This window comes from Panthera onca, chromosome A2 (assembly GCF_046562875.1).
Source record: "Panthera onca isolate mPanOnc1 chromosome A2, mPanOnc1 haplotype 2, whole genome shotgun sequence".
NCBI lineage: Eukaryota > Metazoa > Chordata > Mammalia > Carnivora > Felidae > Panthera > Panthera onca.
The window spans coordinates 164,077,620-164,099,405 of record NC_138340.1 but is presented as its reverse complement, the minus strand read 5'-3'; the positions used below and the strand labels follow the sequence as shown (position 1 = coordinate 164,099,405).

General features: G+C 37.1%; 1 protein-coding gene across 21 annotated transcripts in view; it reads left to right on the top strand.

Moving 5' to 3' along the window:
- The window catches only part of KMT2C (lysine methyltransferase 2C), a 285,080-nt gene that overhangs the window by 144,018 nt on the left and 119,276 nt on the right, over positions 1–21,786 (top strand). For all 21 annotated transcript variants that reach the window (XM_078437307.2, XM_078437247.2, XM_078437246.2 and 18 more), the window contains 3 exons: positions 12,084–12,246; positions 19,447–19,618; positions 21,555–21,669. In XM_078437307.2, the coding sequence (XP_078293433.2) occupies positions 12,084–12,246; positions 19,447–19,618; positions 21,555–21,669 (450 nt within the window). The remainder of the gene's footprint in view (positions 1–12,083; positions 12,247–19,446; positions 19,619–21,554; positions 21,670–21,786) is intronic.

Genomic DNA, 21,786 nt, shown 5'->3' with positions numbered 1-21,786 from the left:
CTGGTTACGGAGGTTCTGTTAATTTCTTTTTTGATAATTTTAGCTTCCTCGGAATGGATAAATGATTCATTTAATTTCAAGGTCACTGACCATTTTCTCTGTCGTATCCGATCTGTTGTTAAACCCATCCATTGACATTTTTACCTCAATTCATAGTTGTAGAATTTCCATTGGGTTTTCACTTTATAATTCTCACGTCTCTTTGATTACGCTGCTCCTGGCTGTGACCGGCCTTTTCTGTATGTTATCGAGCGTGCTTCCAGTAGCCGCTTTAAGGTCTTTCTGCATCTTGGCATTTTCTGTTTGAATATTCTTTTTTTCTTCATCATGGGTCCCATGTTCTTGTTTTTGGCTTTTCACATGTGCAGGGATTTTATTGTAGGCTGCACATTTTAGGTGATGGGTTACCAATACTGGATTCTCTTACGTTGTTCTGTTCAATGGCAAGGTGTGTTCTGGAAGACTTTTATTATGGCTGTACTTACACTTCAGACTAGATCATGTCAGCCTTTGGCGTCAGAAATCTGTGCTGAGTTCTTTTTGCAGTTCAGGTGGTGCTTTCCCTGAGCTGCTCAGAGTCTCTCTGTGAAGGTACATTTTAGGGGTACAAGAGAAGTGTAGGAGTTTATTCTGATCTGGGTGCTCCCTCCTTTCAAGGGTTTCCCTCAGTTTCCATTCTCTCTAGCACTGAGGATGTCCTCTGTCTTCTCGCCTCAGTAAGACTGCAGCTTTCTGTTTGAGGTCTGGTCCCACTCTCCCCCTTTCTGTGCTCGTGAGGAAATACCCTTAGCTAAAAATATGTTTAAACACAAATCTTAGCCAGTGATGTGTTTCATCCAGGCATCAAATGTCCTTCCATCCCATCTTGCTTTTAGTTGTTCATAAGTGACTGCCAGTATACTTAATTGAGATTTTACAAGTTTTATTTTTAAGAAAGTTAACTCTGATACTAGTCTGTCTGTGATTCATTACCCAATAAATTTGGAGGTTCTTTTTCTGTGTGAGAGTCATTCTTTTAAGGTATATTTTACATACGACAAGTTGAATATGTTTTGAGAGGTATATACAGTCATATATGTATCATAATCAAGATACAGACTATTTCCTTCATCCCAAAATGTTCTCTTATGACCCTTTGTGTTCTGTCCCTCCTATCATTCTAGCTCCAGCAGTGACTGATTTGCTCCTCTTCCTTAGTTTTGCCTTTCCCAGATTAATATATGAAGGGAATCATATAGTATGAAATATTTCCTGTCTGGCTTTTGTCCTTAACACAGTGGTTTTGAGATTCATCCATTCACCAGCTGAAAGATTTCTTACTCATTGTGGCTATCATTTATAAAGCTGCTATGAACATGTATGCAATATGATGTATCTTTTTGGTTTCTTGTGGAAATAATTAGAACTGAAATTGCTGATTTCTTGGAAAGTATGTTTAACTTTGGAAGATAGTTTGACAGTTTCTTCAAAAGTATTTGCCTATTTTTCTAATACTACCAGTAAGATGTGAGAGAATTCCATTTGCTCTCCATTTTTCTGGGACTGGTTATTGTCAGTGTTTTCTAACTTTCAGCCATTCTGGTTGGTGTTTAATAATATTTCATTGTGGGCTTGATTTTTGTATTTCCTGATGAGAAGTGAAATTGAACATCTTTTTTTTTTTTTTTAGTGTTTTCATTTATTATTTTTTATTATTTAATTTTATTTTTTTTAATTTACATCCAAGTTAGCATATAGTGCAATAATGACTTCAGGAGTAGATTCCTTAATGCCCCTTACCCATTTATCCCATCCCGCTTCCCACAACCCATCCAGTAACCCTCTGTCTGTCCTCCATATTTAAGAGTCTCTTATGTTTTGTCTCCCTCCCTGTTTTTATATTATTTTTGCTTTCCTTCCCTTAGGTTCATCTGTGTCTTAAAGTCCTCATATGAGTGAAGTCATATGATATTTACCTTTCTCTGACTGACTAATTTTGCTTAGCATAATACCCTCTAGTTCCATCCTTGTAGTTGCAAATGGCAAGATTTCATTCCTTTCGATTGCCGAGTAATACTCTGTTGTATATATATATATATATATACCACATCTTCTTTATTCGTTCATCCATCGATTGACATTTGGGCTCTTTCCATACTTTGGCTATTGTCGATAGTGCTGCTAGAAACATTGGGGCGCATATGTCCCTTCGAAACAGCATACCTGTATCCCTTGGATAAATACCTAGTAGTGCAATTGCTGGGTCGTAGGGTAGTTCTGTTTTTAATTTTTTGAGGAACCTCCATACTGTTTTCCAGAGTGGCTGCACCAGTTTGCATTCCCACCAGCAGTGCCAAAGAGATCGTCTTTCTCCGCATCCTCGCCTACATCTGTTGTTGCCTGAGTTGTTAATGTGAGCCATTCTGACAAGTGTGAGGTGGTATCTCATTGTGGTTTTGATTTGTATTTCCCTGATGATGAGTGATATTGAGCATTTTTTTCATGTGTCAGGTGGCTATCTGGATGTCTTTTGGAGAAGTGTCCATTCATGTCTTTTGCCCATTTCTTCACTGGGTTATTTGTTTTTTGGGTGTTGAGTTCGATAAGTTCTTTATAGATTTTGGGCACTAACCCTTTATCTGATATGTCCTTTGCAAATACCTTCTCCCATTCTGTCGGTTGCCTTTTAGGTTTGCTTGAAATTGAACATCCTTATGTACTTACTTGCCAATTTATATCTTCTGGGAAGTGTCTGCTCAAATCTTTTGCATGCATCCCTTTTTCCAATTGATTGTTGAGTTAAAAGAGTTCTTTGTATATTCTTCATAGAAAGCATTTGTTAGAGATGTATTTTGTGAATATTTTTGCCTCATTTGCGACTTGTTTTCTCAAGAGCAGAGGGTTTAATTTTGACGAAGTTTGTCATTTGTCAATTTGTAAATGTTTTCTTTCATGGATTATGCCTGGTATGCTTTATATAAAAATATTATTTCATATTCCAAAGATACCGTAAGGTTATTCATTCATCTTATACTTAAATTACATGTGTGATATAAGGTGCAAGGTTCTTTGTTTTCCATGTGGGTATTCAGTTGTCCTGGCGACATATTCTAAAAGACTATCATTCCTCTGAATTATCTTGATTCCTGGTCAAAAATAAACTGCACATAGGAAAGATATTTTTCAAAATCACGCATTCATATTGATATTTTTCAGTTTAACTCAGTAGGTTTTTATAACGTATCTTAAAACGTTTTTTTAAGCTTATTTATTTTGAGAGAGAGCATGAGTGTACAAGTGGGAGAGTGTACAAGTGGGAGAAGCGTACAAGAGGGGAAGAGAGAGAGAATCCCAAGCAGGCTCTGCACCGCCAGCGCAAAGCCTGATGCAGGGCTCAAACCCGCAAACCGGGAGATCATAATCTGAGGCGAAGTCAGATAGTCATTCAACTGAGCTACCCAGGCACCCCTAAAAAATGTTTATTCCATTATCTAATCTATAATTGTATCTTCTTTCAAATTTAGTTAATTTTTTCTCTAACTGAAAAAATTACTGAAAGAAAAAGGAAAATTATTGTTTATTTTGTGTATCAATTTAAAAGAAATCCAAAGGGGGTGCCTGGCTGGCTCAGTCGAAGCAACGGGTGACTCTTGATCTTGGGGTTGTGGGTTTGAGCCCCAGTGTGAGCCCCACATTCGGTGTAGAGATTACTAAAAATAAATAAATAAGTAATATAAAAGAAATTCAAATAAACATCTAAAGCTAGTAGATCAGTAATGAGATTTAATATTTTCATTGCTTTATGCCATCATCTTTTGACCCTATTTGCTGTGATGATGTAAATACTGTTGAGACATCATTCAGCTGCTACCAGCATTTTAGTTTATGTCAATATTTTTACTGATGCTACTTCTGTGATAATAATGTTTGCCAATGTGCTTCCTTGGGGAGTAGCATGTTGTCAGTGGGCAGTAGTGAAAGTCTCCTCTGTCACTTCTCTGTGAGACAGGCGGAAAACAGTTTGGTTTCCAAAGTCAGGTACAAGAGTTTCATTCATCCAGAATCTGGTTCACCTGTATTCACTCTGTGTGTGGATATATTTAACTTTTATAAATATAACTTCTGTTTGGATACCCTCATTCTATTGGGTAGTTTTAAATGTGGGTTAAATCTAATCAACATCAAAGCTTTGAACCAAAGACCATGCAAATATATCTGTTCTTATGTTCCTAAAGGACATGATTTAAATGCATCCAGTTAACATTAATCATCCTATGTTTGTGTTTACTTATACTTGTAAAAGCTTTTAAATTCTTTTTGAAGTTTTTAACTCTTCTAGAATATACCGTGCTATCTTACTAACTCTAATAATCATGTTAAACTTACGTTGAAATTAAAATGTTTCACATATCCTAATTTTCAATCAGTCTTATTGTTACAGCATGATTGATAATGTACTGCTCACTTTGGGCTCTTAGTAATAACCAAATAATAGACGGTTTATGTGGTAGATATAGGCATCCTTTTCCTTCCCCATTTTCCTGTCTGTTGTTGTTGTTGTTGTTGTTGTTGTTGTTTTTGGAGGGGGCATGCTAAGGACAAATATGTTAGAATTAGATTTACAGTGCATCATTCATCTATAGGATTCTCTTAGCCGATACCTTAATATACTACGGGGTAGTGGAGAAGAATAAACTTTAATCCAGCTATCCATACCATCAGGTGGGGTACTAGTATATAGAATTTCATGTGAGAAATAAAAGGGCAAATATTTTCCCTTGACAAGTTAGTCTTTGCCTAAAGTTCTTTTAATTTTCTCAAAATCTTTTTACTGAAGTATGATACATACACAGCAAAATGTACTTATGATAGGCATACATTTCTAAAAACACCCCTAAGATCAATTCCCGTAAACTGAGCTCAGTTCAAGAAACTAGTAGTAACACCCCAGAAATTCCATTCATGCCTCCTTTTGGTCACCGCTTTCCACTCCCCAAAGGCAAGTATTAATATCACTAATAACGTTATAAATTAGTCTTGCCTGTTTTTACATTTATAAAACTGGACTCATACAATAAGTACTGTTTTCTTTTTTTACGTATCATTATGTAAAACCAGCAACTAACCAAATTGTTGTAATTGTCATTCATTTTATTCTCATGGCTGGGTGGGAGTATTCTGTTGTCGGAGTACTGAGTTTATGCATTTTACTGTTGGGCATTGGGGCGTTTTAATTTGAGAGTATTAAGAATTGTGTTTTATGTACATTCCAGTGTATTTCTTTTGGTAGTCAGTGAGGATTAATATTTTATGGAATTCAAATCCCAAAGTGACTACCTCCTTTCCTTATAACCTAAGTGAGAGTGAGGATGTAAGCGAGACAAAATATTCAGTGTGTTCCTGTAGTCACTTAGTGGAATTTGCATTAATTATCCATATCGAACTAATTAGGAATTCCTCAGATTCAATTCCTCTTTCACTTCCTGGCTTTGTAAGGGTGGGCAAGGAATTTGACATCACTGAGCTTCATTTGTAAAACGATAGAATGGTATCCACCTAAAATGGTGGCTTGAATAAAGTATTTCTTATAAGGTGCTTGGCCTGGTTATGTTTCATTGGCCAGCTTTGTGTCTTCCCTAAATTATGTGAGTCTGTAACATGTCATTGTCTATTTTTAGCTTGTATTCATTTTTGTAACTTATAAGCTTTACTTCTATATATCCGGGATACCAGACATTTGTAATTCAAATTGCAGGTTATTTAAAAAAATTTTTTTTGGTCACTTGATTTTTTTTTCTGAGATAAGTATGGTTTTCACCATATAAAAGTTTTAAAGTTTTATGTACTCAAAGTTATTCATGTTTTTGTTTATGGTTCTGTTGGAGATTATAGCTATCATGGGTATTTGTTTAGGGCTTCTGATTTATGCATGTTGCTATCAACTAGAGAATTTACTGTTTCCTTTTTTTTTTTTTTTTTTTTCAACGTTTTTTATTTATTTTTGGGACAGAGAGAGACAGAGCATGAACGGGGGAGGGGCAGAGAGAGAGGGAGACACAGAATCAGAAACAGGCTCCAGGCTCCCAGCCATCAGCCCAGAGCCTGACGCGGGGCTCGAACTCACGGACCGCGAGATCGTGACCTGGCTGAAGTCGGACGCTTAACCGACTGCGCCACCCAGGCGCCCCAAGAATTTACTGTTTCCTTGACCCAACTGATGGAGGGCATGTTTGTGTACTCAGAATGCTTGGCTCGGAAATGCTCATCTCAGGAGAGTCTATCTTAGGTTTTGCAGCTTCATTACTACGTTCGGGCTTAAAATATTTACTCTTTGGTTTCATAGTTTTGAGTAAAGCCATTGTGTAATGTAAGTGTTCTATAAAAAATTTCTTAAAAATACGCTACTGATTTGGCAGAGACCTAACCCACAGGGCCTTGTGAGCTATTGCTGTATAACAAATCACCATAAATTTAATGGCTGGAAACGGCCCCTGTTTATGAGGTCACACTTGTGTAGGTCAGAGGCTTAGGCAGGCTCAGTGGTGCTCTTTGCTTAGGGTCCTACAAGATGTCTACCATTCTGGGTGCTTATGCAGAGGCCCTGAGGAAGAATAGTCTTCTAAACTCATTTAGGTCCAGGTAGAATTCAGTTATGTGCAGTTGCAGGACTGAGGTCACCATTTCTTTATTGGCCATTTGGCCTGGGGTTGCCGTCAGCTCACAGCCGCCACTCCTGCACCTCGCATGTGGCTCCTTTTGTCTTCAAAGACAGCAGTGATGTAGCGAATCCTCACTGGCTTTGAGTTTCTCTGACTTTCCTTTCTGCCACCAGCTGGAGAAAACTCTGCTTTTAAAGGAACTGTGTAATTCGAATAGACTAATCTCTTCCTTGATTAATTCAGCATCAATTGATTAGCAGCCTTAATCACATCTGCAAAAATCCGTTTGCCATGTAAAATACTATAATCGCTGGCATGATATTTCATCATATTTTCTTTACCAGTCTCTGGATTAGGGTGAGACATCTTGGGGTGAGAGTGGGGAATGCAGGCTTTTTACGAGTGTGCCTAACACACGCCATATTGAGGAGTTTTGGAACTGATCCAGAGGTATCAGGGACCCCCTTAAAAAGACCATTGTGACAGCAGTGAGGAAGATGGGTCAGAAGGGAAAGATAGTGGCAGGAGAAAAATCTCATTCATAGCAATGTCCATTTTGTAATGTACAATTTTGATTTTGTAATGTTATTTAATTCCTTTCTTCTCTCTCTCTCCCTCTTTTCCTTTCCCTTTCCCTTTCCCTTTCCCTTTCCCTTTCCCTTTCCCTTTCCCTTTCCCTTTCCCTTTCCCTTTCCTTTCTTTTTTAGCAGATGTTTCAATCAGAAATGTATGTTTGATAGTGTACAAACCAGAATAATTAACTGGGCCAGAACAACAACAGATCACTAATTAAGATAGTCATTTAAGCCCATTTATATATAAAATGTTTTGATAGATTGATTTTTATTTCAGTTCTCTTTTAAGCATATTTTTCTAAAGCAAGCACTAATTCTTTTGGTAGAGACCTGAATCTCATTAATAACATCTTCCTAAACGTGGTATTAGGGTGGGTTTAACTTCCTGAGATGTCTAATCGTATGCGTTATATGTTGATTCTTACTGGCTCCAGTTTTTAAATTTAGCTTCATTTATTTTTATTCTTTGGTCTCGAGTTTTGCATTTTTCAAGCTCTATTTTTTTTCTTAACCAAATTTGCCACTTCTCAAAGATTTTGACATGTTTCTTATTCAATCATTTCAAAAATAATATGTTCTTTTCCTTTGATTTAAAATTTTCTGGTGGATAGATTTTGAGTTTATGTTGTGAATTCATAATTACTAATGTATTAGGGTTAGGACACACCTGCTTTTATGAATACGACATAGGAAATATTTGAATTTTTGAATTTATAGACATTTTAATGAATTTAAAAGAATTCTATGTACATTTAAATATATATTCTCTAGTTTGGGATTATGGAGCTCTGTGTTTCTGTGTGTAAATTAGAATCAAACTTGATTGTTACTGAATTCTTTATCATTATTTCATATCTGTGTACAGCTTTGTTTCTGAGAGCTATATTAAAGTCCAATTTATTCATATACATATTTCAGTTTTGCTTTTATATGTCAAGGAAATTCATATTAGGTATGTAAACTTTGATGACTATTACTCTGTTGGAATTTTTAACATATGACTTATTTTAATGTGAACTTTATCTTTGCCCTTTGCTTTTTGGTTTGGATCCAGGTTTCTTTGCTGTAGCTGCTTTCTTTTTGATAATATTTGTGCTTTTCCCTCCAGCTCTTTGTTTTTGAATTTTCTGTGTCACTGTGCTCATACACACACGTTCCTATGTATGTCACTGTGCCACACACACACACACACACACACACACACACACACACACACGTTCCTATACACACAAACATGTGTATACATGTGTGAATATACGTACACACACCTGTACACGTAAATAAAATGTATGTGTATATACAAAATATGTTTTGCATATTTTGAAAGTTGCTGTTTTTTAATTGGGAATTTAACCTGTTTACATTTATTATCCATGGACTTAAATGTTAACTTAGCACGTATTAAAATTTTAGCTTCAAATTATTTTTTTATAGACCTTGGAAGATACTGCTTTTCTTTGTTTTTGCATTCAGTATTGCTAGTGAGAAGTAACGACTGATTTTCCTTTCTTTGTAGATGACCTGTTTTTTGTGAGGCTATTAGAATTTTTCCTTTATCTTTATCATCTTAAAATTTTGCCAGTATTTCTGAGTGTGAGACATTTTAATCCAAAGTGGGTATTATCTATTTAGGAGGGCAATGTGACAGGTATTAAGAGACGGTGCTTTCGTAGTGATACAGACATCAGTGGAACAGAGATAAGGACTCGCTTAGCTCCCTCACCTGTTAAATGAAATTATGCTTAATAAATGTTAGCTCTTATTACTAGATATTTTTATAAATTTTCTTTTAGAGTAATTTCTCTGATTATAATCCTATTTTCTTCTGGTACTCTTGCTAAAGAGACATTGGACTTTGTGGATCAGTTTCCCATGTCATTTTACCTGTTTTTCTTCCTTTCTGTCTTCATTCTTTACTCTGCATTCTGGGAGGACCCCAGCTGACTTACAAGAAGAAAAATTGGGTAAAGGTCAAAAAGTTTGATATATGGAAAACTTGATAATATTTGATGTTTCTTAGAGCACTCATCCCATTGCCATGGTTGATACGGAGTAAATACTTGATAATTAATTGAACAAGCTTTGGAATATCCTCAAGTCTTATGTTACTGTTTCATAACTCATGTTTAACCTTAATCTCTGAAATTTTGTTGATTCTGTTCTGTTTTGTATTATAGATTTATTTTGAGAGAGCCTTTCTTATTTCAGTCTAGTGAAATAAAAGTTTTGGAAGCTTCTCAGACTTAACAGTTGGCAATGTGAACTCTAATTGAGAGTTGCTTCTTGGATGTGTTCTTGGACAATTGTCAAAAGATACTATAACACTTTTCTTTTTCTCTCTCCCTCTCCTCTTTTTCTTTTTTAATGATTGAAATGTAGAAAAAACAAAATGCTATTTAGGAGTTTTAAATATTGATTCAAATAAATTGTTCAGTTGATAAACCACTTAACAACTATTTATTCTTACCTCCCTCTCCCAAAATGTTAATTAGCTTTGTAATTGTTACTTAGTTTATAATTTGTTACACTTCTAATATGAATTGTACAAGAATGCTGATGTTAGAGAAGTTCCCTGTGGAAATTTATTCTTTCATATTTTACACAATTTCACAAATGCTTTTTATTTGGTTTAGAAAGATCTATTCCAGCATATATATAAAGTATACATTTTCTTTCAATGCCAAATGTCTTTCATTAGCTATGTAATTATAACAGATGGGCTTGAAGCGTTCACTTAAATGCAGTTAGTATTTTATTTCCCTTCCTTTATTCCCTGTTATCTTTATGTTATTGTAAATTAGTATGTTGGATACATTCCAGAGCTTCTCATAGTAGTTTAGCTAATGTCACGTAATATTTTCCATTGCAAATGTGATTAAGAGAACATGTTGATGTTTCTAAAATGATATAGACATTGGGAAAAGGATCAATTTAAATTATTTTGTTTCCTTATTATGCACTTAAATAAAAGTCATTATATTTTATTTGCCAAAATTATTTTTAGTGCAAAAGGCTCTGTACAACTTGCCATATGCTATAAAAATAACGGATTTTAGCAGTTTAGCTGAAATTATTTTGTTATGTTTATGAGTTAATATAAAAACTTTTTAATGATCAGTTGGACACATAAATGCACTTTCCTCCTTCCACATTTTCTTGGTCTTTCCAGTATGACACAAGGATACTCAGACTACTTAGATGTTACACATGTTGTTAACTCTAGGTTCTGCTAATATACTAAACAGATACCCTGAAAGGTTATGACATAAAAGTAAGTTTAGAAAAAGCTGGTTGTTACAGTTTATCAGTGAAGAGAATTAAGGCTTTATTTCTTCCTTTCAATGAAGTAACACCTCTAAGTATAAAAAGAGAACTGAAATGTGTATTAGTCTGTGGACTTGTGGACATGACATACAACTGAAATGCCACAAAGATAGGTAGTGTTTATGAGTTACTTAGAAGCTACAGACATCTGTTGACTGTATTCAGAATGTGTAGAAGACTCATCATCAAGAGACACTGAACTTTGTTATATTGGTGCAATGCCATGGACTAATGCTTTTAAGGAAGAATTTGATGGCACCTTATATAAAATGCTTAAATTAATCATAATTGTAAAACGGTGGTGTTCTCTGATAGACTGGCAGAGTGTGGACTAGGTGTATCAGCATGTGAAGATCATCCTAGTAATGGTACCAACTTCCTCTGTTTCACGAGGCTCAGTTTTACCCCACGGTGCCCCATTTGGCTTCAGTTGTTTGTTGGGCTGTTCGTGAACCACACTTACCGATGAGGTTACTAGCGGTGGAGTCCCATTAGCGCATGCGCATACGAGCACCTGTTTATTAGGACCTTTCTGTGGCCAGCAGCGTTCACAGTGCTACGGCTGCAGAGGTCGCGTAGTCTGGTGCCTCTGCTTAAGGATCCTGGACGGGGGGGAAAGAGAAGACAAGTGAATGATTCTCATGCAGTGGCACGAATGCTAAAACGGAAGCCTATACGGGATAGATGGCTGGGCATCTGCAGAAAGAGATTTTCCCCTGTACGGTGCAGGCCACCCAGCAAAGACCCATAAAGAAAATGGTACCCAGAATGATCTTAGGGGGAGGAAGGAGAGTTTACTAATCATTCTCAGGGAAAGCTGAATCGTTGCCGCGTTGTAGGTAGTTCGTACTGACCTCCTACGCTTTCAGTTGCCTTACACTTGCCCTGTGGTCCTTCTGGGGGGCTCACTTGCTTTGCTTTACCACCAGCAAGAGAGTAGAGGCAGGTACAAATAGGGGAAGGAGATACTCACACGACTTTGTTTTTCTTCACATCTCCGTTCTTATTAAGACATTTGAAACTAATTGTTACAGTGAAGTGTGTAGATTTGTATGTGTACCTTTAGCCCGCCGGTTGCCCCTCATTAACTTGTTCTCTGAGTGGTTCATTTCATGTTGATTTTTAGATAGGGTGAAAATAGTAAGAGGTTTTAAAAAAAATAGTAAGAGGTTTTGCCAACAGTATGGATTCATTTTGTTAGCTTGTTGGTGGGATTCAGTGTTAAAATAACCCACAACTAGACACCTGCCTTTTCAATCATGCTACTAATTTAAAAAATTTTTAGTTGTTTTTGACAAAAATCAGTGGAAAAAGTGAAATCTCACTTTCTAAACTTGACTGGAAGAATGAATCTGTATTATACCAAGCACACAACTAAGTGTCTTAGATTTTATTATTTTTAACAGATCTTTTACTTAGTATCATGGAGGTTTAAGTTGTTTTACTAGTAATGTACACAGACTTTTCTATACCTTCCTAGCCCCACATTTGAATGCTCCTTTGCTAGGTTTTTAAAAGAGATTTCTTTCCCCTTTGCCCCTTTCAGCGATGTGCATTTTGTAAGCACCTTGGAGCCACTATCAAATGCTGTGAAGACAAGTGCACCCAGATGTACCATTATCCTTGTGCCGCTGGAGCTGGTACCTTCCAGGACTTCAGGAACTTCTTCCTTCTGTGTCCAGAGCACATCGACCAAGCTCCTGAGAGATGTAAGTTTGCTACAGATACACTTTTTAAACATTTATCAGTGTATTTACTTCAAATAACAAATGTTGTAAGTTCCCTAAATGTTACTCTGCTTGTGTTAAAAGTTACATAATCTTGATGATCTAAGGGATCTTTAGATCCTAGTGATCTTTGGGGGGGGGGGGGGAGGGGGGGAAATCTCTTACCACCAGTGTCACTGAAGTCCAAAAGGTATTTCCTCAAAATTTCAAAGACAGTTTACTTGTTTTAAATTCTTATTAATTTTTTTTTCTTTAAACCACTGTAGAAATACTGAGTATACAGTATTTTATTATGTACTAAAAAGTAAGTCATTTAAAAAGTTCAACAGTATTCAGTGTCTTCTACACCAGAAAACCACTTAGAGAATTATAAGATGATTCACTCAGGTGTTATTTCAGGATGGACATGAGTAGAATCAGCAAACACTTTTGAAATTCTTGGTAGTTGTATAGCCCTGATAATCAGTAATAGAAATCTGTTAGTCCTTCTTGATTTCTCTACCTTGATTATCTGTAATCCTCAGTTTTGCCTTGTTTCCTTTCTTTTCCAAACAGTATTTTATAATTATGTGAAAATGTTTAAATGTTTGAAATTTGTTTAACAGAAAATTATAACTCTTTCCTATCTTTATTGTTAAATCTTGCCTCTTTCTTAGTATATGGATTTCCAATGAGCATGTATGCTTTGGAATTTTTTCCTCTAGTAAATTCAATTTCCAGTCTCATTGTGAAATCCCTGTGATACTTTATTCCGTCTTTTTTATGTCACCTGTTAGTTACCTTATTGATAGCTTTTATCTATATCTTAGCAATACTGGTGAAAGCTATTTTATTAAATCTTTTCCAGCTCTCTGGAACATAAATGTAGCTACCTCAGGCTTGAACTTAAGTAGTCTCAAATACAGTTAGATTGCGTAATCTCCATACCATAATTTCATCTTCAGCTAAGATTATTTTGTGTTTACATGTATAACCATATCATCCCTAATCACTATACAGACATAAATTATAGGTAGGGCAAACTGAAATGTCAGATTGTGTTTAGGTGAATAAGGGATTTAAAGTCTAAAATATGTTTGCGATTATATACTTAAGTCTGGGAGAAAAAGAGCATTCATGCATAGCACCTGTCACAGGTGTTACTTATTCTAAGACCCCACAGAGTGAGGTGCTTCACGAAGCAGGTGCACCAGCTGCGAAGTCATCATCAGAGTTGGTTATATTCTGGGGGGTATAATACACTTTGCCAATCAAATAAAACAACTATATGTGTCTTTAAGAATCTGGATTTTATTCATTGTTTTGTGCTTAGGCATACTTTAGACCTCAGTAAACAACATACAAACTTTTCTGTGACCACATTCCTAACGTTAGACATTTTGTTGGTTAATGGCTATGCTGCTTCCTCCTGCAGACTGTGTTCTAATAGGGCATACCTCACTTAATGTTAGAGCATAAACATCATGTAAAGAAGTGTAAGGACTCAGGGGAGCTGAGCTGCTGTCACTTAGTGTGCGTGTACAATGAGAGGTCTATGCTGGCACACAGAGCTGAGAGATGCACTGAAATTGTTGGCACCGTGCCTTGTTCCAGAATAGATTTGTGGAGACTCATAAAAATACGTGAATAGTAGGATAAAATAAAACTAAAAATACGCAAGGAAATTTGGCCATGGGAAAGTAAGGGTAGTATAAATATGATGGTAATAGTGACATTGGTATTTTGAGCAATAAATGCATGCTTCCTAGATCTAAGCCACCAACTCGGCTCCAGAGCTCTCCAGCCATCAACACAAAGAGGGGAATATGAACAGTGACCTGATTCATGGCAATGTCAAAAGAATTCACTTGATGCTGAGACTATATGTACACTATACACTGCAGCGAAACAAATCCCACAGGGCAATTTCTTATAACAGCCCTCAAAATAAGCCAGTGGCGTGAAACCAAAGCCCAATTGAGTAAATTCTATTCCTCAAGTATCTTAAACAGTGCAATCTGTATACACAGCTTTCTGACTATCTGTCTTAATCCAAGGATATAGAGAACATTGCAGATAGAGTGTATTGTAGTAATTTACAAGATAGTCTCCATAAAATCTTTCATAAATATTTTTGTGGGGCTTAAACAGAGTGTTACTGTGAGGGTTAAATAACAATTAATGAAAACATGTAGCAGTTTACCTTGTATATATGAATTGCTTTACAAAATGGTAGTTATTCCAGCTCTTATCTAAGACCCAAGTTCTGCATATACATTGAGTATAATACTTCATGCTACTGCCTAAATGTAGAGCAACATGCTTGATAGCTGAGTTAGGAGTTGGAGTGACATCTTTTTATGGAAGCTGGCGGGGGGAGGGGGGGGAGGACCTCATTAGAAAGAAATTCCAGCAAAGTGAGCATCTGTGAGCAAGGCTGAGATTTTTATCAGAAAACAGTTGTAGGGCGTTTTGTCATGGATAAATGCTGGTCACGGCCTCATCATCATTCACATGACAATGCCAGTGTATACGAACCTTGTCTGGAAGTTTTACACTAATATCCATTTCAGAGCTGTAGCCAGATCTATTTCCTGAGTGGCATTTTGCTTCTGCGGGAATGCCAAATGGCAAGGAGCCAAACATGTAAGATCAGAGGAAAGAACCTTCCAGAAAGAGTGAACTACTGCACAGGTCTTGAGGGGTGGTGGGCCTGGCGCAGGATTGGGGAGTGGCAGCTAGTCCCTGTGCCTGGAACACAGCGTCTGCTAGTGACTGTGGAGACAACAGCAGAGTGAGCACAGACTCCCTCACTTAGGCCTTGCGACAAGGGAAGGGTTTACTTCTTCTGTCTACACTGAGAAGATTTCGAAGGGTTCAAATGGGGGAATACGGTCGGTCTCTCTTCCTTCACTCCCCTCCCCCAGTGAATTTACCTTCATCGTTCAGCTTTAAATTGTTTTACTTCATTTAAGCTTTTAACTCGAACCTCCCTTTCTTGGTTGTGTGTCTCTTGGTACCAAGTCTTGCTGCCTTCCTGTTACCTGAAATGCTGTCGGTTCCTGACCTTTCTTTTATTTACCTGCCTACTCTGTGGGCCAGCCTCTGTGGACAACATCCGTGATTTACGTTTTCTTTCTAGTGATTCCATTTAGGCCACCGCAGTGTCCTGCCAGTAACGCGAACAGAGATGAAGGTGCCGGGACGTTGGCGGAGCTCACAGAGCTGTGCTGATGGACCCTTAGCTGGACGCTGCCTGGTAGCAGTTTGACTTGCTGTGGCTCTTCGCCAGGGCTTTGCTTCTGACGCAGGAGTGGTCGTCTCCCCTTCCAGCTTGACCGAGTGAAGCGGTCTGGGACAGGGTCTTCTCACGTAGGCCCAGTGTTCTCATCTTTTCCTCCGTCTCTTCTCTTGTCACCGCTGTCACTGGAAATGACCTTGTCCACAGCTCTGTTTCTCCTGCTCTCTTCTCGCTCCTCCTGCATCAGTTAGTCTCCTTGCTGCGTGCCTCTGCTGGCACTTTCCTTCTTACCTTCGTACCTGCACAGACATTCCTCCCCTTGGTTGTCCTTCCGGTGGGAGGAAATATCCATTAGTGAAGAGCTTGATCTCGGGAGCCACATTGACCTGGATTTAACTCCTGTTTTCTCTCAAGTTAGCTTTAGCTTTTAGTCTTTCACTCCATCCCTTCTGCTTTTTCAATTGCTTAAAGAAACGTTTCACCTAGTTGTTTAATTACTGCTTCAAACTTAGTTTCCCTGTGGCTTACGGACATATATGTATGTATATGTCTATATGCTTATTTCTCACATGACACTACAGCTGTCCAGTAATAGCATCTTTTGCATGACTTCCAAAAGCCTCTTTTAGTATTTCTGTACTTGTCTTCTCCCTGAATGGGGAAATGGTTGAAGCCGACTTCATTTCTTGACGTAGTGCTTTTTTCTGTTATTATTTTTACATAACGCATGGTAAATGTTTTTAGACCGAGTGTATCATGTGGATGTGTTTCTTTGTCTCATTTATTACCAGTGATCCCTACTAATCAAAACAGCATGATCGTGTTGTCATTAAGGAACTGCTGTCAACTGTCATAGTAATTTCTGCCGCAGTGATACACACGGTTATCTTAGTGTAGAATGGGCTTTGCTTAGTGTGGTGCACAGTGCTGTGCGCTAGAAATATGACGTGAGCAACGTAAGTACTGTTTTTCTAGTATTCATGCTAAAAATGTTAAATTATAGTTCAGAAAAAAACACATTTAATCCAGTGTGTCCAAAATATTGATATTTTAACATGTAAGCAGTAAAAACTTTTGATATTTGACATTACTTTCTTCCTAGTAAGTCTTTGGAATCTGGGGTGCAGTTTAAACGCATAGCACATGTCACTTTGGACAATCACGTTTCCGTTGCTCAGTGGCCACATGTGACCAGTAGCTACCATGGCAAGTTAAGTGTCAGAATAGCAAACTCTGGAACGTTTCACAGAAGCATTTCACACAGTGTTCCCTGCATGTTTACAGTAGAAAGATGAACTGAGTAGTGTCTGATCATCAGAATGTAGTATTTGCTTCAATTTCTGTTTTGAGTAGGCAAAAAAATAAAAGGTTAGTTTTTAAATGTACATAGCTTGAATGACTAAATATTGGCACTCTCTTTTAGTGTTAAAAAAAATCGACCCTATTGTGTCATTTCTATCAAAAATGAACTAATTTATGACATTTCCATTTTTAGATTAACGACTTATTTTAAATGCCGGTCAAAGAGTCATTTAAAAGTGATTTAAGACCTATTTAATAAAAGAGGATACAAAGTTGAAAAAGACAAGGTCCCTACCCTTTAAGTATTCATAATATTGTGTTATAATCACTTGATTTTATAACAGTTTATTCTCAGCATTTGGGGAAAAGGTATACTCAGCAACTAAATGGATATTTAGGTGTGGTAACATTAGATATTCAGGGCTATGTGAGCAGAGTTTTGAAGGCCTCTTTGGGCTATGTGAGAGCAGAGTTTTGAAGACCTCTTTGGAAAAGGTTAGGGGCACAGTAAAGGGACAAAATTTCAAGCAGTGACAACGATGTATATGAGCACACGGGCACTGAACAGCATGTGTGTTAATGTGCATAGCAAGCTGCTTGTTGTCACCAGGAATAGTGCGTGGTCGTCGGATTTCACTGGAAAGGGAGGTAAGGGCTCCCCCCCCCCCCCCCCCCCCATGCTAGAAAATTTTTACTTTTTTTTCCTCTTAGGTGAAAAGGTGGGTATTGGTAAAAATTTAAGCAGGGCATAACAATTAGATTCACAATTTTGAAAACTTATTCGAGATGTGTAGATGATTAGCGAGAAGGTCAGATCCGTCAACAGGGATCCCATTTAGAAGATACTGTAATTACCAAGGCAAAGTGGGCTGGACTGAACTATACAAATTGAAGGAAGAAGGATATATAGGAAGTTTCCTCAGTAGGAATTGGTGTCTACTTGGATGTGTTGGGTCAGGGAAGAGGAATAGTGAGACTAAAGTTTCTGCCTTTACCCAGAATGATTGAGAAAAACAGGAGAGGTTTAGATTTTAAAAGTGTTTTATTTTAGAGGTGTTAAGTTTTGAGTATTTTTAGAACATCTGGCTATTGAGGTCCAGTGAGACTTGAGAATAACATCTTATAATTTAGAAGGAAGTTTGGGGCTAGTGGTACAGATTTGGGAATCATGGGAGTTGATCGCAAAGGGAAACCATAGAACAGGATGAAACCCTAAAGTACTCCAGCATTTAGAGGGACCGTAGGGGTCCAGAAGCCAACGTGGGAGGTGAGATGGAGGCATGGGAAACCTGAGGGGAGTTCAGGAGAAAGTTGCCATCATAGAAGCCAAGAGAAGGGACTTTACTGTGGGAGTGGATAGTGATGTAAATGCTGCAAAGGATAAAAAGAGGTCTGAAAAGTAACCGTTGGATTTCATAGATCATTGGTAGCCTCCTGAGGGTGGCGCCAGGTACATGGCAGGTGTGCAGCTGCCAGGGCTCCAGCTGCAGGGCCAGGTACACTCCAGGGCTTGGTTCTGGACTGCGAATGGTTTCTACCATTTTAAAAGGACTCTAAAGGAAAGAGCAAAAGTCTGTATATTAGAGATTCTATGGCTTATAAAACCAGTTTGTCAAGTAAAAGGAATAGATGATTACTCTGCTTCAAGATGCTTGACTGGCAAAAAAACAAGGTGGAAAGGGCTTATAGCCAGAGAGGACTGACCAAACCTTCAAAAAGTAAAAGGGAGGGGAAAAAAACGTTCGTCTATACAATTTAAAAGTCTTCAGATCATCAGCTAATCAAACCATTTAGTATGTGTCACATGTAGACATACTTATATATATCATCAAATTAGTATGATTTTAGAACATGATTTTTCTTACTGTAATTATGCATGAGTTTAACTGTGTACTTGGCAGGACAGTTTATTGTTACATTTTTGTTATAGATGGTAAAAGAGCTTAAAAAGTGCTATTTCTTTTAATCCATATCTGGGGATAGAGGATGTCCGTGATTACCTAGATTTTAATACTTTTTTACAAACTGGCAATTAATGTAGAATTAGTACATGAAGTTTTGTATTTGTGTACAAATACGTAGTTTCCATCTTTAATATTCTCCTTCATACGATGTTTTCTAGTATTAAAAAAACCAGTATTTGATCTGAATAAAAATCAGTCTGTTTATGCTTAAGAAGCACTTAATTTAGTTGATATTAACATTTCTTAATTGTCTCTTGACTTATCTTGTTAATTTTAAAATACATTTAACATCCAAATAAAATGGTTCTTTTTGCACTGCAAGGCATTTTCTCAGTTGATATTTTCCTGTTTGGTTCTTTTCAGCAAGCATATGTTGAGAATTTAGTAGGTGTCCAGCATCGTCATTGGTACCAGGGATATAAAATTAGATAAGAACTGCTCTGGTCTCAGGTAGATGTAGGCACAAATAAACTACGTCAAAACTATATGATTAAATTGAATGTAATTAATTTTAGACTAAATACATTAGTGTTTTTCCTGAGACCTTATTCTGATTGGATATCAGTTCAATGTGGATAACATCGAGTGTCTGAAAGGTTTACCATGCAAATTCCCTTCAAGTGATTTTTAAACTGTAAAGTCAGAAAAATATTAAACTCTTCTACAACAATTTCATTGTTTTACTGTTAATTATAGCAAAGGAAGATGCAAACTGTGCAGTGTGCGACAGCCCGGGAGACCTCTTAGATCAGTTCTTTTGTACTACTTGTGGTCAGCACTATCATGGAATGTGCCTGGATATAGCGGTTACTCCATTAAAACGTGCAGGTTGGCAATGTCCTGAGTGCAAAGTGTGCCAGAACTGCAAGTAAGTTTTAATTTCAACTCAAAGGTGTGTATTGAGTTTAAGAGAGACCCTATTATTAGGTGCTAAAGGTTTGTGTAATATGATAAAGATTGTTCATACTGCAGCTATATTCATTCCCACTGACTTCATCATGTCTTTAAAAAATTACTAGATATTAACATTTATATTATTTTGAAACAAGTCTAAACAAAAACTAATTTTCATAATTTTAAATTCCTCTGGTTGCCTAAAAAACTCATTTAAATTTGCCAAACATTTTAAATGAATGATATTAACAATTTAAAAGAAGCATTAGAAAAACAAAGCAACTAATTTTGAGAGAGACTGGGGTGGAGACTTAATAGGAAAATAAACCTCTAATTGCAGAAAGTTATATGAGAGCGAGTGAAAGAATCAGTGATGTGTTTCAATTTCCATCCTAGGAAGAACTATTTATACTAAGACTACTTAAAAAAAAAAAGAAAAAAAGAAAAAAAGAAACCTGTATATATCTGAAGACAGTTACCTTCAGTAGACCCTGGTCACCATAATACTGAAGCACAGTTGCTGTATGGCATGTAAACATTTGGAATGGGATTATCTCTTCCTATTTGTTGTATTCCATCCTTTGGTTATTTCTCCAGTCTTTTTTTGTGATTTTTTTTTTTCTCCTGCTACTAATTAGCATGATAATTTGGGGAAGTTATCTGCATCTATAGCAGTCTTCAAATTGTTTACAAGCCAAGGACTTTTGTAACAGGAGAAATTATGCCCACCACTGCCATGATCAGTCTGTTTTATTTCTAATTTAATTCGATAACAGGCAGCATCGATATCTTAACAAGTATGTGGAATGAATAGGACCATGTGCTTTTATATTTTGGTTAAAAATTAAAATATCAGCAAACATGTATTTGATACCTTGTTATCTGTGCCTAGTTTCTTGGGAAGGAATAAGAGAACTTGAAGAAAGATTGCTTTTCCTCGAAGATCTTTCCACATAGCTAAAGAGATAAAACGTGCAATTTTATGTGTAGAATTTGTTAAAATGAATAAGAAATAACTAGAGGCCAACTAACCCATCTTCCTGTTTACTTCTGTTTGTCCCCAGGTGTTACTCAGCGGCTCCTCTCTCCACTCTTCTTCTTGCATTCCCCAGTTTTTCTTTTCCCGTCCTCTTGAAGTAAATTCTTAGTCTCTGAGAGTGGCTGATAGCCAGGAATCCAGGCAGAGCTCATGCTGTAGGGCAGGGGCCCGATCTTTGGGGCAGAAGAGCATTCAGGGAAAAGAGTTGAGGTTTTTTGACTGCAATTCTTAATAATTTTGAAGAGATGATTCTTAACACCTGTTTATTTAGTACCAATGCTCAGTGGATAGTCTTAGCTCTTCAACCAGAATTTATATTTAATTCTCAGTGTCTTTTGTTCACATTTTATACCTGAAACCAAGAGGACTCAAGTGAATTTTACTCAGGAGTCACACAACTAGTGGAACAGCAGTCTGAATACAAATATAGGTCTGATGCCAAATTCTATCCTCTTTTTATTACATGACAATGTCTTTCCGATTCATGATGCCAACGCTTGTTCCTTCCCGTGCAGCATCACCTGTCAGTTACAGCTCCTTCCCCTAGAAAGGGTGTTTACTGAGATGTTTAAAAAATAAAGGCCAGAGTCCTTCATGTTCCCTTAACCTTCCTTCTCTGCAGGAACCCTAACCTGGCTAAAGCAGGTTCACCACAGGTGAGCACTCAGTAAGGATAGTCCTGTAGGGACCTTAGGAAGATGTCTGTTTCATCCTCCAGGGGGTTACCTCTATCATTCTGTGAGCGTAGACGAAACAGACACTGAGGTATTTATGAACTGGGCAGGTCCTAGGACTGATTCTTTTCATGATTACTTATGTTATAAACATAAGTTTAAAGATAAGGCATCATTAATGCTATCTTATTTTTTAGACAATCGGGAGAAGATAGCAAGATGCTAGTGTGTGATACGTGTGACAAAGGGTATCATACTTTTTGTCTTCAACCAGTTATGAAATCAGTACCAACCAATGGCTGGAAATGCAAAGTAAGTTGTTTATGTTTTTAAGAAAAATATCATCATCTGTATGCTTTTCATATAGACCAGACAAATCGGATACCTATTCAAATCTATACATCATCATCAACTTTAAAAAAAACAACA